The 18,706-nt window shown below is 36.0% G+C and overlaps 1 protein-coding gene across 5 annotated transcripts in view; it reads right to left on the bottom strand.

Annotated features, from left to right (window-relative positions):
- FAM120B (family with sequence similarity 120 member B) overlaps nt 1-18,706 on the bottom strand; it is a 54,519-nt gene that overhangs the window by 24,365 nt on the left and 11,448 nt on the right. For all 5 annotated transcript variants that reach the window (XR_011140309.1, XM_068939091.1, XM_068939090.1 and 2 more), the window contains exons 4-6: nt 17,882-17,977; nt 10,918-11,090; nt 7,035-7,127 (exon numbers count right to left, since the gene is read on the bottom strand). Coding sequence is in view for 4 of the 5 variants with exons in the window: in XM_068939091.1 (XP_068795192.1) it covers nt 7,035-7,127; nt 10,918-11,090; nt 17,882-17,977 (362 nt within the window). In the remaining variant the exon portion in view is untranslated. The remainder of the gene's footprint in view (nt 1-7,034; nt 7,128-10,917; nt 11,091-17,881; nt 17,978-18,706) is intronic.

An 18,706-nucleotide genomic window follows, 5' to 3' on the forward strand; every position in this document is an offset into this window, starting at 1 on the left:
GGGGAGGGGGGGACAAAAATCTTGTTTGAGAGTTGGATATGCTGGCCTAAGAATTTTTCACCTGTTTATGAACCAACAGCGGTAAAGAAAAGTAGAATCAGTTCGCCATGCAACAGGAAAAGACGACCTTGAAATTCTTCATAATTTCAAAAGATGATGCTGAAAACAGTAACAGATCTAGAGATGAGACTTTCAATAAATACTGTAAACAGTAAGTAACTTAAGCTCCTGAGACACAATCATATTTGCACAGTTGTTTGTGCAAGTAAGTGCAAGACAACTCTCAGTAACAGAATGGGAGACCCATACCCTCCGCTTCAAAGTCACTAGAGAAAACAGACAAGTTCTGCAGTACAAAGGCAACACACTGAAGTATGCATGTAGGCCCAGGAGACTAAAAAATTGTCATTAAAAGAAAAGCAGAGAGCATGGAAGGCTGAATGCATTCAAACTTTAATATATAGATCTAATATAAGTAGGGTTCCTAAAGTGAAACTTTATTCTCTGAATTTCTTTACTGGAATGTCAAAGGTTTTGAACTACTTCAGCAAGATCAAATGGTCTCTTAGTCTTGCTGCCTTCATTTGATGCAACTTACCCTTCATTAACCACTTAATCTTTTTTTGAATGTTTAAAAACAAAACTAAAACAGCTACTTTAAGACTTAACTGTTTCTATTTGGACTAATTCACTTAAGGTTATCTTGAGGAGATGAAAAGAAAGCTACATTTCTGAAGTTGAAGAGGGCCTCAACCAATCACAGCTTGAAATCACAGCTCAAATTATTACACTTTTGTTCCAGATTAGCCCAAAGCACTGAGAAAATCTAAAGATTGCAGATGAGAGAATGGGCTGGCAAGCAAGGCCAATATCAGTAAACCACTGCAAGCCCCTCCCCAGTTACGATCTCACTTACCACTTTAAAAATGCTTTTGACAGATCCAAAGTTTGTGGGGATATAACGACCCGGTTCAGGAAAGCATTCAGGAATGCATTAAGACTCCACTTCAGTTAATATTGAAGTATATCACAGAAGCAGGTCCTAAATAAGTAACAGAGGTTTATCCAGGAGATCTTTACAATATTCATACTTGTATTTTCTGTTATCCTCAATTCAATTAGACTTCAGGCAAATATTTCTTAGGAAAAAGTCACACAGGCACGATAAACATACATTGAACTGGCTTTATTTTCCTGGGGAGAAAGAATTTTCTTTTAACAATTATATTTGGAAAAATGCAGATATCTCACAAAGGCTGTTTGGAGTCTGTCTGAAAAGTATCACATCTAATGGTGTTGACAAATGTGGTTTGGCTGGCCAAATAGGTTGGAAGACTGAAAATGTGGTATGTTCAGAATCAGAGTGGTTTTTCTAACCTTCTGCTTGGGTGGCAAAGGGAAAAAAAAAAAAAACGTTGCGTTTAGAAGTACAAAATATACTTAACTATACTCCTCTGAAATTTGAGGGACCACAACTTGGACACACACTACTGTAAAATATACTGCGTTTTTTTGCATGAATGCGGCTAAATATCCCTCCGAAAAATATTCACAGAAAAATACCTTGTGTAATACTGATATAATAACATTATCAAGTTAACTTTGCTTCCATGGCACTGCACAGCAGAAAATATTAGGAGTTCACATGGCATTGCAATTTTTGCTAAAGCTATTTCTGCTTGTCAAAGTAGTTTGCTGGGTGTTTTTTAATTATTTCAAAAGCTGATTAAGTAATATTTGTAAATGTTTTCTATGAAAGCTTATTTACAATGGAGTTGTGAAGATTCTCTGGAACTTATTTTTTAAGATCTAAAATGACTGTGCTCATTTCAAATCAGTAATCCTTTTTAAATAATTGTTTTTAATAAATGCACTTAAAGAACTGAAGAAGCACACTTTCAGCGTTTGACATTCTTACACCTCATTCACAGCCAAAGTGATCCTTTTACAAGTGGCACAAAAGACGTGATTACCCAGAGCAGATATTTTGGCATAACTGGATATTTTATAGAGAACTATAAAGAGCTTACAAGTAGTTACAGTGCCATAAATTCCAGCAGAAAGTGCTGTATACATCCACCCATGTATCTGCTACTTCTGTGAAACATCATTTTGACTGTAGTATGTTATCAAGGGAAATCAGTCACTACAGTAAAACAGAAAAGCAAGAAAGAAAATACACAGGAGAAAAAGGATTCAGATTTTAACAAGTTTTGATTCATATCTTCTCACATACATTTCACTTTTAAAAGCACTTGAAGTACATCGAACAGGATGTAAATTTCATCTGCCAACTTCCATGTATATTTCCTTTTTAATCAAATTTTCTGAGCTCATCTTTGGCCATCACTTTCAGAAAATATGCAATTCACAGCTTTCCACCTCCAATATAATTTTTTCATATATTCATGTATTTGGAGACATCTCAGAAGAAATGTATTTCTTTTTATAGTTCATTGCGGCCTCTCCTGTTTGGACAATATTTTACGTGCATTACAGGTGAAAGATGACCTCTAACTGCACTTGTAAACGACTGGGGCCAGCACAATATAAAGAAACAACACAGCAAACATGACTGCTGGTGCCTCTTTTTTCCTCTACCATGGCTGCAAAATTAGACTGATGGCTCTCTGGGCTTTTTGCCAAAACCACACACCAGATTAAAATAGAAAGAAGGGGAATAGGCAACCCGGGGTCCAAAATTTAATTCTGACCTTATGTACAAGCTCTATGGGAGTCTTGTGCAAAGCAGAATGTTTATATACTATGTGTGTGCGTTGGGGGGGGGGGGGTTATAAGAAAACTAGAAAAAAACACTTAGAGAAAAAGAATGTATAAAAGCTTTTGCCTATCACGTGTACTTTTACTATTCCGAAACCACTGATCTTGAAAAATAATCAAATCTGCATGTATAAACATTAATATTATTCTCAGAAAATAAATACTTAATTTGCATTTTAGTTCTACATGCACAGCTTGCTTGCTTTCAGCCTGAGACAAATCATAGTTTTTATGGCTTTAACCCGTTTTATTCAAACCATGCATATTTGTGTTTCATGAATTTGTGGGTTTATGGATCTCATTAACTATGAAACATGGATAACATATCAGAAAGCAGATTTGGAAGTGAAGACCAAAAAGATCTCTTCACCATATGAGAAGAACATCCTCTCTTTACTTTTTTTCCCCCTCATACTTCACAGTGGAAGTTAAGTTTTCTTCTGCTAAAATACATTTGCTAATGGACTCTTCTGCAGAATCAGAGGCAAATTATTTTGATCAAGTCACAGTATTCTTCACAGAATTGTTCACAAGGAGCAAACGTTCTTCTGCATTCAAAATAACATAGCCTTATGTCCAAAATTGCAACTGATCTAACATTTCCACAACATTTTGTAGATGCTAAACAGGTTTAATCTAACTTCCCTGAAAGCTTTGTTATTAAGCTGTTTCTAGGCATTATGTTTAACTCCTCAGCAGGGAAGAATTATTATAGAAAACAGATTAAACTCTGGTTTCCTATTATAAGCTCATAAATTAAACTTATCTCTGAATTAGTCTAAGTCATTGCACTTGGATCTACCACTGCTTTTAAAAATAAATGCCTAGAAAAGTAAGCTATTAAATACCTACTAATAGTCTATTTAATAACTATTAAAATAACATAAGTTAGTAGGGTAACCCTGAATTTTGTTAAAAGCATTACATAAGCACAGCAATGAGTAAAACCAGTTTTAGCTATTCTGGGACGGAATTTTGAAAATGAAAGTTGCTTGATTTACAATCTCAGAATACTTGCATGACTGATCAATGATTATCTTTAGAGTATTTATATAAGCTATTTTATCAGTTTAATCTCCTGCCCTTCCATGAAGGATCTAGCACCAGGACAGTGCTAGATTCATCTACACGTCATAATTTCAGAAGCACAGATATGAGAAACGATCCACCTTTTACCCTTTGTGTGTTGTGAGATTAACCTCATACAGATCTTCTAATTGCTGCTTCTACTACCACAAAATTACAGATGGCTTACATACGCAGAAAAAAAGTATACACATGGCAACTAATATAGCCCATCATTATCTCTTGATGTAGCTTAATGAGTCAGAAATATACAGCGGAGACAGCAACTATTTTCCACTGAGAGATCCAAGGCATCAAAACATGTGAAAGGAGGTATATTTCAAGGTAATGGGGGGAAGTTTTGAAACTGTTATTCACCTGTTCACAATCTCAGAAGGGAAAGAGGCCAAAATCTTTCTTCACTGTTCTCTGCAGACAGTCAGTTGATTCTGGCTCTAACAACTACCACACGCACTACTATGAATCTCAATAGAAAAAGACAAGAGTGAGCTCTATAAATGACAAGAAATACAGACATTTCAACTGCATTATGTGAGTCTCTTCATGGTGTTTTGCACAGCAGAAGGGATTACACATCATTGCATGAAGTGCTTATATGAGCAGTGGGGTGATGTAACTTTGGAAAGTACCTGCCCAAGCACCCACAGCCAAACTCCAACATCATACTCCCCGCTTTGGCAGAATGCATGATACAGTGTTAACGTGAACCTCATGCTTCATGTAGTTCTGCGTCAGCTATGGAAGAATAGACGATACCTGATCTGCCCTAAGGCTTGCAGAAAAAAGTTACAAAATTCTGGGAATAACTCTGAATTAGCAGAGTGACTGCTAATAAGCACTGTGCATCAATCTTATGCTTTTTGATGCACTATCAAGTATCCTAAGTTCAGTTTTATAATCCCATAGAACCACAACCTAAGTGAATCACACACAGACATTTAATTCAAATAGAATTTACTTCCAAGCACTTTAGAAACGTGCATAAAAGTACCTGTAAGCACACTTATAAACAAAATATGTCAACACTTCATGCTTATGCTTGGCTTCCTTTATGCTTTTTCTGAACGACTGCCACATCAGACGTTAAAAGAATGATATTCTCCACGTTCTGCATACTATTATGTTCTATATGCCTTCCATACAGGAATAAATCCTAAATTTTTGTTGTTTTTCATACTGCCTTCATCTCATCACTTCCTTTTGGCTACAAATACCTAATATTTGATTGTCTGTACAACAAATCTGTGACAAATTCAGAAGAAATTAATATGAGGTTGGATTTCATCTGTTAGAATAAGTCAAATAACGAAACTGGAACCACACCATCTTGGGAATTGTGGTCCCCATGCACTAGAAAACAATGGAAAATAACAGAAGTGGCTAATTTACCTTTCTATCAATAAAAAGGACTTTTAAAACTATAACATGGCCTGTACAAAGGAACAGAGAATTCCCTGGAAATATAAACAAGATTTTCAGAATGAGGATAGAATAAAGTTCCACCCATTTCTAACCCTTTCCCTGTTACTTTTAAGTAGACCCACAACTCAAATAGCCAAACATGAAAAACAAGCTATTTACCACTAAACAGGAACTTGGATTTGAAGTGATTAGTCAGTAACTAAGACATGCAATCTGTCTGTGCTGTACATTGCCAACATTTCGAATACTATCTGATGTCATTAGCTTGAAAGTACGCTCACATAATTAGATGGGCAAGAAGAACCATTTAGGTGATCCCACTGCAATAACCATCTAAGAAACTGTTTTTCCACATATGGATTTAAGAAGACAGGAAAGAGGAAAACATATATATTTGCTTTAATAAAAAAATGTAACCCCCACCACATAATTGACAGTCAGGAAATCTGGATCTTAACAATTAAGTTAAGAGTCACCAAAATAACTTACTCACATAAAAAAACCATAAAACAAAATAGAATAATACTCCTACGTACTATTTATGCAGAGTCCAAAGCAGTTTAAAAATATTTAAAAATTAAATTTCACAAGCCATCCCTGGGAACAAGGTAAGCACTGTGACAATCATTTGGTAAATGAAAATACTGAGGTATTGAAAGGGTAAGAATTTGCCAAAACCATACTGAAAGTCAAGGGCACAACGGAATAAGCAGACAACAATTCCTCCATCCTTCAGTCTCCTGAATATGCAGCATATGGAAGTGAACGTGCTTTTCACTGGCAAGCATCAGTTCACAGTACAGAAAATCAATGGTGCAACACACAATTCTTAATCTTTGCCAATATCTTAAAATATTTTTTCAAAATCTACTACAATCTGGTCCCAGATCTAATGGCAGATTCTAGAAAGCCTTATAAATGTTAGAAAATCTTATCTGTATTGATACATTGCTATTATTAATATATCACAAGATGGTCTTAATTTAATTAATTGATCGCTCACATAGGCAGTCTACCTCTCTGATTCCACAAACATCCATGATTAGACAATTCATACAGTTTCTACTGTCTTAAGTTTTCATACCCTGCTACCCTTTTAGTAATAAAGATAAATAAATATTATATCCTACTTCTAACACCGTGCTGGAAAAGTTTGATCCGCAAATCACAAAATCTAAGTGATTAAACTAGTTCACACCATCACGGAAAAAAACAGAACGGTTCTTTGTTATCCAATATTACAGAACAGAATGATCCAAAAGAAGGTCTTTACAATAGTGGGCAATATTAGGTAACAAGCCATTTTTTCCAGTCAGGTTTATAATCTCAATTATAAATAACATCAAACTTTATTCAATGAAGCGATTTTCATACAACTTATGTTCTGAAACACTATCTCTCCTCAGGAAAAAAAGAATGAAGAAATGCTGCAAGATAAGATTCGGCATTAAAATTTTCCATCCGCTAGAAGTCAGGAAGCCAAGTCAGGAAGAAACCTGAGATTGTAATTCCCTCACCCTAGGACTCCAACCATTAGAAAATACAGTTTTAATTTTTTACGTAATTAACACATGTAAAATTGATGCAAGCTGTAGCACATTAAGAGCCCATATATATATTGTGACCCTCAATTCCCACATCTGAAAAAAAGTTAATGCAGAAGAATTCCCCAAAAGAAAATTGTATTTTATTTATCCCAAAGTCACCATGAATATTTTATGTTACTACATTGTTCCAGTCCATACCTGCAAACCTGCCAGTTGAGCAGCTGACCTCCCTCTGAGGCAGAGAATGAGTGCCACAAATGCATTTAAGTCCTCCAGAGAGAGGCTCTTGACCTAAAACGGAGATGAAAAATAATACATTACCTGCAAGCTCTGAGGAGAGACTTTCTGAAAATTGGCCCCTCTTATTGATCCGGAATACAGCGCTTAAATCAACGACCTCATGAAATTATGACCACCATGATGTGATGACAATTATGATTTATTTCAAACCTTTACATGGATATCTGTTGAAAACTTAAAAAATAATCTGAAACTTTTCAGTTACTTGTCTTTGTATTTTAAACTAAATTTCAGGATTAAAAATGTATTTGGATTATTTTACTTGCTTTAGCTTACATATTGATGCCAGAGGAATTCAGAACTATGAAAACAAAACCTAAAGTGCTCAAGTGAGAAAACATGGATGAAAATTCTAAATCCAATTTAATAGGATGCAAATACTTCTCTCAGAAAAAGGAGAATAAGGGCATCTACTTTCGAGAAATAGTGTTCCAAGACCCTGTATATCCAAAGGATTACCTCAGGAAAAAGCTGGCCTCTAGACCAGCTGGGCTGACTCCCCAACAGTATCAGTCCAGTTCTGATCATTTGCTTCCTCTATAAGAGCACAATAACCATAAACTACACAGGTGCATCAAGACTGAATATCTGTTACAATTGTTGAGGCTACCCAGAGGCCTCTAAGTGAGATCCATATTGGCACTATAATTCAGTATCATTTGGAAGTTGTGGGTGGGTTTCTTTAGTGAAAGTGTGGAGAAGAGCTTTGTGGGACTACAGTACACCGTGTGATTACAGTACAGTTAAAAGGCTACCTAAAACTTTGTACTGCCTTCCCTGATTGTCAGGGAACATTATGCATACCCCATTACAACCTCTTTAAGATTTTCTTCTGAAGGACATTTATAAATTACAAAGTGACAAAAAAAAAAAAAAACAAGAGAGAGAAATTACTAAAAAATATATTGATATAAATCAACAGAAAAAACAAACACTGAGAAGTCACCTATAACAGCTTCACTTCTTTATTTGCTTAGGAGCAAATAAAGCCCATTTTTTCCCCCTCAAGATAAAAAAATCTTCAACCACTGTTCAGAATATACATTTTTTCATTAGGCCTTGCTGCTGATCCCCTTGCTGCAAAATAGCTCCCCTCTATTACACCTTGCATAAAGCATTAGAGGGTGAGGGATATCAGAATAAAGTTTAAAGCTTTCAGAGTGCTCTTTGGTGTTTGTTAACTCCATTCAACCTTAAGTTATTGACTAGCCGCTAAGATGCGATGATGGCCCTTCTTTACCCCACCCCATTTTTATTTCAAATCAGGTGTCACCTTTGCGTAGAGAGCAACAAGAGAGGTTTATTAAAGCTATAAACTTCATACAATGTAGTAACAAAAAACATAACTTTCATCTACAGAGCAGTTTTTAATACTTGCACAACTTTGCTCTAAAAAGGCAACTCAAAGACTGCTTGCAAGTACTACAGTGAAGAAATGCCTGCAACACAGCAGAAGAGCCAAAAAATGTGAGAAGGCACAGCATGTAAAAAAAATTTCTTTCAAACACTTCATTTAGTATCCTAACCAGGTGGACTATCACACTTCCATTGTCACACGGTTACCAAAACTGTAATAGCTCAAAACAAATGTTTCAATTTCCCCTTTCTTTGGGGACTCCACAGTGTGATCGCCAATCTCATTTACTCCTTTACCCGGTTTTTGAAGATCGAACTATTATTTTGTTATTTTTTCCACTATTTTTATTCTAAATTTGGAGGATATTTGAGCAGTACCCACACTGAAAAGATTACTCTTCAAATCAGCACTTTCCGTTTATTCAGTTAAGCTTGCTTGTTAGGATTTTTTTCTCCCTTTTAAAAAATTTGTCTGAATTTTTACATTAAATAAATATACACACATTTTGATGAAGCCAGAGGTGTTGATCAATATATTGGCTCTTGCAAAAACCTATGTTTTAGGTTACGTTAGATGATAAGTAATGAAATTGTTAATACATTTATTTCTTCATCAGATGAGCATCTAAATGATGCTAGCCTGCTTCAAGGAAACCTAAAACGGCTCAGCTTCAGCCATCTTTGGGTTACTGCTCATCTTTACTCTCTAATACAAATGTAAGGTTAAAATATAAAATATAGACAAGAATTGGGTGACAGTTAGACAAGCATTGTTTTTTTCAGCTCTAAAACAAATGGAAGCACTACTGCCAGCTCACTGTATGGCTGTTGACATTCACTCTTGCTCTCTTGCTTTCCTCTCAAATGTACCAAGAAAACAAATGGATAAGATTAGAAACCTAATCAGAGTTAAAAACAACTCAGCAGTGAACAATATTTTATTCCAAATCAGTTCCCTAGTCTGATTCACAGGGTATATTGTATCAACACAACTCTGACAGCAGAAGAGAATCAGAAAAATAGGACAGGCATGGCTGAAACTGGCACTGTCATGAAAAAGCTTCCAGCAAACTAGCCTTTTGCACGATCTCTCCGCTATTCTTACGGAAGACATGAGCTTTTTTTAACGTTAGCCATTGGATAATAACTTCTGAAGACTGTATCCCTAAAAAGTTTTTTTTTCATTTACCAATAGGCTGTGATCGAGGCTCAGTTAACCCTCATTTCTGTAGGTGTTCTATCTTACTATTCCTCTTCTCAATCCTACTAAATGAACCTTTCTCAGCTAATTTGGTAACCATGGTATAAAAGGGTATAGAGAATAGCACGAAAAATAAGTGAAACAGTCAAAATATATCATATACAACAAATACACAAAACACTTAAAAGTATGTTTTTAAAATTAAGTATGTGATATTTATCCTGTGGAATTGAAACCACAGGGCATGAAATTACATTTAATGACCTCCATTTTCAAAAATTTTTCCATTAATATTCTGCTATACCATGAATAAAGAAAGAAGTAGCTATTGACCATCTGTAGAATTCCCATACAAACTTTCACAGCGCACCATCTAAGTTTGAGCAAACATATATGAAGGGAAAAGAAAGGAAAAATTGGAGATAACTTGTGTTATGTATCACACACAGTATAAATCTGTTATTGAGAAATGGGAAGTCTAAACAAGCAAATCATGAAAGACAAAATGCTATTCAGTGCAAGAAAGTGCAACTAGAGCTCATCCAATTCGATGAAGGCACTGTAATTTTCTTATCCTCAGAGAGGAAAAGCTACTTGTGCAAACGCAATTTGAAAGGTGGCAAGTTTATTATTTATTATTTAACCTTGCATTCCTTTTTATTACAATAGAAGTAGTCTGCAAGCTGCCAGATGTTTGGAATCATAACAGAACTACTACCTAATGATTCCCTTCTACTCAGAACTTAATGAGCGCAGCCATATCCTCAATACTGGCTTGAAACGGAGTAGCTTCATGAAGTGGTGTGAAAAAGTAGTGAGAGCTGACTAAATATTTATATTGTCTGTTGGTACAGCCTGCATAGTCACCTGGGGGGTGTGAGAGGGTCTTCTTTTGATGACATGAAGGAAACACAGAAGGAGAAGCTTTGATTTGCAGTCAGGTCCCAAAAAGAGCAGCAAATCCCTCAGCTGACACTGCTAAACTGCCTAAGGGGCTTTGTCATGGGGCACGTGAAAGTTACACACTTACTACTAAAAAACTACAAGTATTTTCTTAAACAGGACAATGCATGTTAAATGGAATAATTAAAAATACTGTAATGTAGTACTATTATATTTGACCAATTATGCCTACAGTAAAGACTAAGGGAAAAATTGAGCACAGGCGAGGAAGAAACAGTTTACTAGAAGTAGAGATAAAGAAAATGTAACCATTCAAGTTACCTGCAGGATAAGATACGCAAGCAAGCAGCAGAATCCTGCAACAGGTGCTTCCAGAGCTTGGAGCTCTTCCATCATGTCCTGAAGGTGAAAGCATGCCAGAAATGTACTATACCGTTGCTTTTCCACATCAGGTCCTTTGGCAAACCACAGTGTTTTCAAATTAGGTGTTCCACCTACAAAACAAATCCATTATTTTATCTTGGCAGCAGCAAGACAAAACATGTCTTCCTCATTAAAACCTGAAAGGAAACAATGGATCTGCTCTTGGAACTTGCAAAGACCACAAAGTGGAAGTGAAATGAATTTGACAAAAACTGATATTTAAAAAAAAAAAGCACCTGTAATCTAAACAAGTTGTATTGACTATAGTCATGTTTAGCAAAGCGGGGTGAATTCAGTTGTTACAACAGCATAAACCACTTTGAGACAAGAGACATCCACCCACTGCAAGAATAAAGTTTGTCTAAAATTGTTTCCTTTCCCTTGAGGACTCAGAATACTATTACAGTGAGATTAGCATCATCATAAAACAGTAATTCAACAGGAAAAAAGAATATCTGTATCTTCATCCTTCCTCCTACAGCTGACCTAGCCGGGCTCACTGAAAGATCCTGGCATTGGCTCCCTCATCACCACCTACTTTAAGGAACAAACTGGCCACCTATGGCATTTGCTGGTAAAGCCAGGGGTTGCACTCACCCTCCACAGAGCACTCTGCTAGTAGCACGACTCCTCTGCAGTAGGTCCACCAGCAATTTTGGGGGGTGGGGGGGAAAATCAAGGCTACCTAGTATTTTCTATTCCCTAGGCTACAGTACAAAACGTTACTGCAAACACTTGCAAAAGAACGGTCATCAGTTAGGTATAATAAATCTTTTGGGGCTTTTCTACAGTATCATTCACCAATGTGTCTAAATGCTTAATACTTACTCTGTGTTGCCATCTCCCAACTTGGGACATGTGTGAACAAATATAAGATTTGCTCCCCATCTAAATTACAGTTAACCTTTTATCAAAATAAACACTAATGAGGGTGAAATAACAGAACAGCTAGCCAGTTATGCTTAAGAATCGCAATCAAAGATAGAATCCTACTGTAAAGCGCTGCTGCTTCTGTAGTTAAATAAAAAGAGGTGTGAATTTTAAATGTGAACTAATTAAGCCACATTTGTTAACACCTTTTTTTTTGGTGACGTGAAGCAGCTGTAGTCCACAGTTAGGACCACTTGGTGATAATAAACGGTTAAAGTGACAAGGTGCTGAGATCTACATAGATGATGTTTATTGAGCACAGAAAGCCCATCAACCAAATGGTACTAATTCTACAGAGGGGGAGAAACTAAAAAGCAAGTTCTCTAGCATTTTCTTTCTTCATTTCCCTGGTGGATGTTTGTTTTACTATTTTTACAACTAACTTTCCCACCAAAAGTTGCAACTATGTAAAGAACTACTTGCAATCCTACCAAAGAATCTGGAAGTTTTTAGCCTTATTTTGTAAGGAGATATACATATAAATAAATAAATAAATATGTATATGTATATACATACACACACACATACATATATATATACTGGTAGATTGATTTGGGTTAGAAATGTAGGTTAGTGATATCACAGATACTGGCAGTTGAAAGGGCCCGTACAGGCAGCACGATAAAACTCAGATTACTGTTTTTAGCACTGGTAATTGCTGCATTAGGAAAAAAAAGAATAGCAGACTGACTTCCAGGAGGGAAAACAAAGAAAACATACATTTTAAAAAAAAAAAAAGACAGCTTTTCCTATGAAGGCTAAGCAACTTTAAAAACATGAAACAATTTTTACAAGTGTAAAAACAACCAGTTTTGATGTGTACTGCTTTCTAGAAGGTTCTGATCAGCTGCACATGAAGAGATGCTCCAAGAATCAGAGAAAGGAAAGTACTCTCTCTCATCTGTACAATTTTTTTTGGAATGAACTGTGTCCAGGGGTATACCTAATAATAGAAATTTTTCTTTCTTCGGAGTAACACTACTAACTACAGCAATAACACAGACTAAGTCTTGTTCGATGAAAAATAAACATTTTAAAAAATGTGTAGCGTCACTTCCACTAGCATTTCGTCCAATTAACCTTCAAACAAGTACAACAAAAATGTATATATCTATATTGAGAGATCTCAACAAAAAATTCAAACAATCTCTTCTATAAACAGTTTCTTACACTTTCAGAAATAACGTCTACTTGTGCCTGGGAAAAAGAGGTACTGAAGAATTATGAGTTATTTGCTCTGGGAAAGAAAACTTGACGCTCTCTCCTTTTGGCTGGTATGTTCCAAAAGCAGTACTTTTACACAAAGATCTCAATGCATTCTTCAAGTAATTAAATTCCATGTCAGACTCAAGAGTTACCTGTTATATTAGCCCTTACATGAAAGATAAGTACAATGAAGTCACAAATACGCCGAAGTTTAATAACTCTCCCAGGACCATATGTACAGTCAACAACAAACCTAACATTTGTATACAGTAGACCTGAAAAACAGTTCTCTGCTCCAGTTACATCCTTACTACATACTTTAACAGTAATTAGAAAACACTCCTGAAAGAAAGTATATTTGGAGAGGGAGGAAAAATAACTTACTTCCTGGACACATCTGAATATTTACAAGCTTTGCTTCAAAAAAACAAAGCTAAGTAACAGAATGGAGAGGCACAGAAGAAAACACTTCAAAATATATAACTGATACACCACTACTCTAAACATTACTCACGAGAAAATTATCTCCCCTATTTGGTGTGTAGCAACCAGGAGTTCCTACGAATTACAGGGAGAGAACCAAACACTGCGTCCTACGAATTACAGGGAGAGAACCAAACACTGCGTCCACTTACAGTTTTTTTACACTGTTTTGTGCATATTGAGGATAACCGTATTCAGAAGTATGTACGTAGTACTTATGCCATCCTAGAAGGAGAGCATCACAAAGACCTCTAAGAGGTCCTGTCAAGAGGTAGCGCTTTTCTAAAGCCTAAAATGGACAGTCAAGTGAAAGAGAAATCATTGATCAATTTATTTTTTCCTTTTAATGCATATATTTAAATACATGATCAAATGGAAAGTGCTCTGAAAAACAAGAGCACTTCAAGTGAATACATAAATACTGATTTAATTTGGTCAACTTCATTAACTGACTTATGAGAATATGCAGTGTATGCAAAAGTTGTGGAATGCATTAATAACGTGATAACGTTAATTTCTATGTTTAAACAAAGGTGATCCCCACATTCATACCAACCTAAGTCAGGTAATCATGCTGTACATAGATATTTATGTATAATATTGATTTTTCATATCTGTTTGAAGTAACAATGACTACTGAATTTTCATTTTATAACAACTGTAATAGAACTTTAACATTTCATTGTTTAACATGCTCATGTAAAACTGAGCTATAAAAATAAGTTTGTAAAACTGTACTTGCCAGGCACGCTCAAAATTAATTTGTCAACAACCTTGGCCAATTTTAAGGATGCCATAAACCCAAAGGCCAATTAAATCTTAACATTAAAGAAGCATTCAGAAGAAAATAATTTGAAAATGAGCGCACCCATGACATATGCCTACAAGATGCAATCGTTAGAAGACTGAAAGCATACCCAGACTCCTGCAGCTGATCTGCATGCACTTTCAGCTACAATATCCTACACGTTTTCAGAAAGAAAAGGAAAAGCAGAATCAATATATTTCCAGTATAGACTATATAGACTATACGACTTCCTTCTGTTCCATAATAAACCACATGCACGCTAAACATATCAAACAGGTCAGCTATGCTCACAATATAAGGATGTTAAACAGCATTTTCTTAGATCACAGATCTTCTAACCAAATTAATTTCTCAGAGATGGTTTTTCCAACTTTTTAAATGGTATTCCGTCAATGTATGGGAAACATCAAGATCACATTCATTCCAGTGAAAGAGAATACTCCAGAGAGAATGAGAGAAAGACAGAGAAAATGCCTTTGCATGCTAATTCAGAGACTCTGTCTTGAGAAAAAAGCATATACATAATACACACAACATTTTCAATCTATTTTAAACTCTCGCTTTGTTGCCTTTAGGATTTGATGCTCCTTTCAAACAAAAAAAAAACCACACCCACCAACATTCAGTCTATCACCTGCAAGCTTTTCAGATGCAAGACCCTTCTACCGTTTTATATGCACAAAAATAGACTTACAAATTTCAGTGGGATTTCTTTTTTAAGATCAATGAGAAATTTCTAATATTTCTAGCGAGGTAGATTATAGTTCAAAATTCACATCACATACTCTTTCTTTAGAAGTTTCAATCCAAATCAACTTCAACAGAGTCAAGATTCCCATATATTCTCAGTACATTTCTAAAATAGTATGATGATGCAGTTACCATTTTTTTCTCCTTAACAGGTAAAACAAGGACCCTTCCAGATTTATTGCACCTATGATTTTTCAAATAATTTCTATTCAGATTTCATTTTTTTGAGTAACCTGATCCTGACTGATGATTTTGAACTCTAACTTCCTAACAACTTCTGTAAATTTAGCTCTAAGTAAGATCCCCGTCTGAAAAACGTGATGCACTGCCGAGAACCTTATTTGGTGAATTACAAAGTCATGCAGTGGAAAATAAAAGATGCATGAGCGAATGTAAGGCATACAAATATGGACTGCAAAAATTTTAGAAAAATATTTGTTCGATGAAGGAATGACAACAGAGAACTAAAAATACACACTAGAAGTCCTCCTCCCCTTTTTTAACAGTCTGCTAGAACAGCCTTTCATTATTGAGTTAGTAAAGATTATGGCTGAGAAGATGCTGCTTTTATAAACTCCTGTTTTGTGGTTGATTTTAAATCCTGTTTATTGTCAATATGAAGGTGGGTTCTCTGTGCAGCACGTTTGCAGAGCAGAACCAGAGAATACGACATGAAGTAGATTTCTCTTCAGAAAAGGAGGAATGTACAATACTACCTGGGAAGGAAAGTTTCACAACAGTAACTATAGAATGTCTGCCATGCAAACTGAAACGCAGCTGCATCAGAAGCACACATAGCTGAGGGACCTTGAGGATGAATATTCAATAATATAGCCCCAGTACAGCATGCTCACTTCTGGCCAGGACTCTGAGGTCCCACTCAGGTGATGATTCCATGCTCCTACGGTTCTCTTGCTGCCCAGAGGCAAGCGGATCCACACCATAGATTAGGTATGTTTACCTCTACTGTAATCAAACTCCTGTTTTTTAAGTAAATCACCTCAGCAGGAGTGCTTGGAACAGAATTTGGGGTAGTTTTGCATTTTCTTGTAACACACATCGGTATGGTTTATGCTTTCTGGCAGTTTTTTTTCTTTGTTTGATAAATGCATGCTCCCGTACAGCAGAGCATTGTATGCTGAAATAAAACAGTTCTACAGGAGAGACCAATCGATTTCTGCCTCATGTATTCATATCCACTTGGAAAATTTCACAGCAATTTCATGATATCAAGTCAATTAGATAACCACTCTCCTAATAACACATCAGGGGCAATGGACATTGCAACTACTGTGTATGAGATGAAAGCAAGTTCATATATTCTTTACACAACTCAATTCTTCCCAAACACAGCTCCTTTCGAAAGGACTTTGAAAAGGCTGCTGTCTAAAGATCAACTGTTTTTCCTTCATCCTTGAATTTGAAGACTCTCGTTAAACATGTAAGTTTCAAACATTAAGATAAACATATAATCTTAGGATACATTAACAAATGCAATTTACTATAACCCTAGAAAATTAGAATCAAAGAGGTTTTAATCAATCTCCAGCAAAAAAAAGGGAAAAAAAAAGCAAGAACTTCATATGATGTTCACAATAAAGGAGGGAAGGGATTCAGACTAGAGCAGAACAAGGCCTGCTACTGAAAACTCCGGGTGCTGCGCAAAAAACTGCTAGTAACTACTCTCAAATTCAATTACATAACCATTTTTCCTAACAAGATATCAATGGTAGTATATATCAACAGAACTAATATAGATACTGTATCAGTAGAACTAACACATTTCATATGAAAGACTAAAAACATCTGAGCTCCTGATCCATCTGTTAATGGATGGATAGACAGAGAGAGAGAACGACCAGAGTAAAGACAGAGGAGTTACAAATACAATTGCACGGACAAATTAGCAAGGTAACTAACTGCTTTTATGATTCTCTCTGAAATACAAAACTGATGTGATACCTTTTACTTTTTACCAGAAACTGGCATAGCATGATACAATTTAGTGATAAAAAGATGACTGACACACACAGGACCCAATCATTTAACTAAAGTATAAGATACTTGCTTATAAATGAAAGACATCCCTCATAATATTGAATTCAGTAAGATGTTAATGAATGTGTCCTTCACTGAAGGAAAAGACAACTACCAGAAGACTGAAGTAAATACAGTAAGAATACCCAAAATAGTTGATGCTTAAGACAGTAAAAGAGACTTCACAGACACAAGTAGCCAAATTATTTTTTCACTGAAAGTTGGATTCTTTTTAGGGGTGTCACAGGTGATCTAAAAATGACCACTTTTTATTTTCTCCTCCAATCCTGTTAATAGATTATCTCAAACAGCACAACAGAAGAATTTTAATATGGCCCTGCACACCACTTATCTTGGCCTTGGGGCAGTGTTTAGAACCTTTAAAGAATTGTTTGTATTTTAGAACTGATGTTTGAATTAGCACTGGGTTTAATGAGAGCCAGTAATAACGTACTTCAAAGCTGAATCCTATTACAAATACACAGGGCAATTAGACACAATTACAGACATGCAGAAATTCCAACTTCAGCTCCTTGCTGTTCACAGTCATTTCAGATTCCATATCAAATGCCTAATGATGGATTTTATATAATGATGTCACAAAAAACAGTTTATCAGTTGAGATTTCAATACGTATTTTAATGCTACCTGGAATAGGAGGCTGTACAGGTTGTACCAGCTCTGGTTGCTGTAAAGGATTTCCAAAATAGACAAACCACTCTTTTACCGAAGGATAGGCTCCATCTTAAAAAAAAAAAAGACAGAATTGGGTCAATAAATCAAATACATGCATTGACACTAGTGTAAAAGTTGGAAGCACTGGTGGTCAGCATTGTAAAGTAAGAGAAAGCACTTCACAGTGACTTGTTTGCTTAGCTTGTTTAAAAACAAACCCCCCAAAATTAGTTCTGGTATCTTTATGACAAATCAGAACAAATGAATAGCGTTTGAATTATGTACTGTAAATATGAGTTTCGAGTCAGGAATTGCAGCCAAAAATATAAGCACAAGAGTCTGTGGAAAGCATTCTAAAATGGCTTTCAGCCAATTTTAGGTCCTCTCATTCCAAGGCAGTAACAGACAGCTGCAGAGGCATCTGGTATAGCTTAGGGACCTGCATGAGCTACCTTAGCTTCTTAGGGGTGTCCCACTGTCACATGTGCAGCCAGCCATTAATATAATCCTCCTCCCAACTTGCCCTGACATTTCCTGTGTCAGGGTTTGAGACAAAATCTTTACTGGAGGCCTTGATGGCTATCTATTTGAAAGCTGACGGCAATGGAGTCATCCCAGAGTCAGATGCGGAGCTTTTAGAGCTCTTTTACATTGTTTCAGACCTTTTATCTGGTATAAAGGGACGGCGTATGTCTAATAGCTCAGGTGGCTTCCTACCTCTCCCAAACCCCCCTAAGTAAACATTAAGGTATCTATTAACTTAGAAGTTTTGCTACCTGAGCCACACTTTCCCCATCC

This window comes from Struthio camelus, chromosome 3 (assembly GCF_040807025.1).
Source record: "Struthio camelus isolate bStrCam1 chromosome 3, bStrCam1.hap1, whole genome shotgun sequence".
NCBI lineage: Eukaryota > Metazoa > Chordata > Aves > Struthioniformes > Struthionidae > Struthio > Struthio camelus.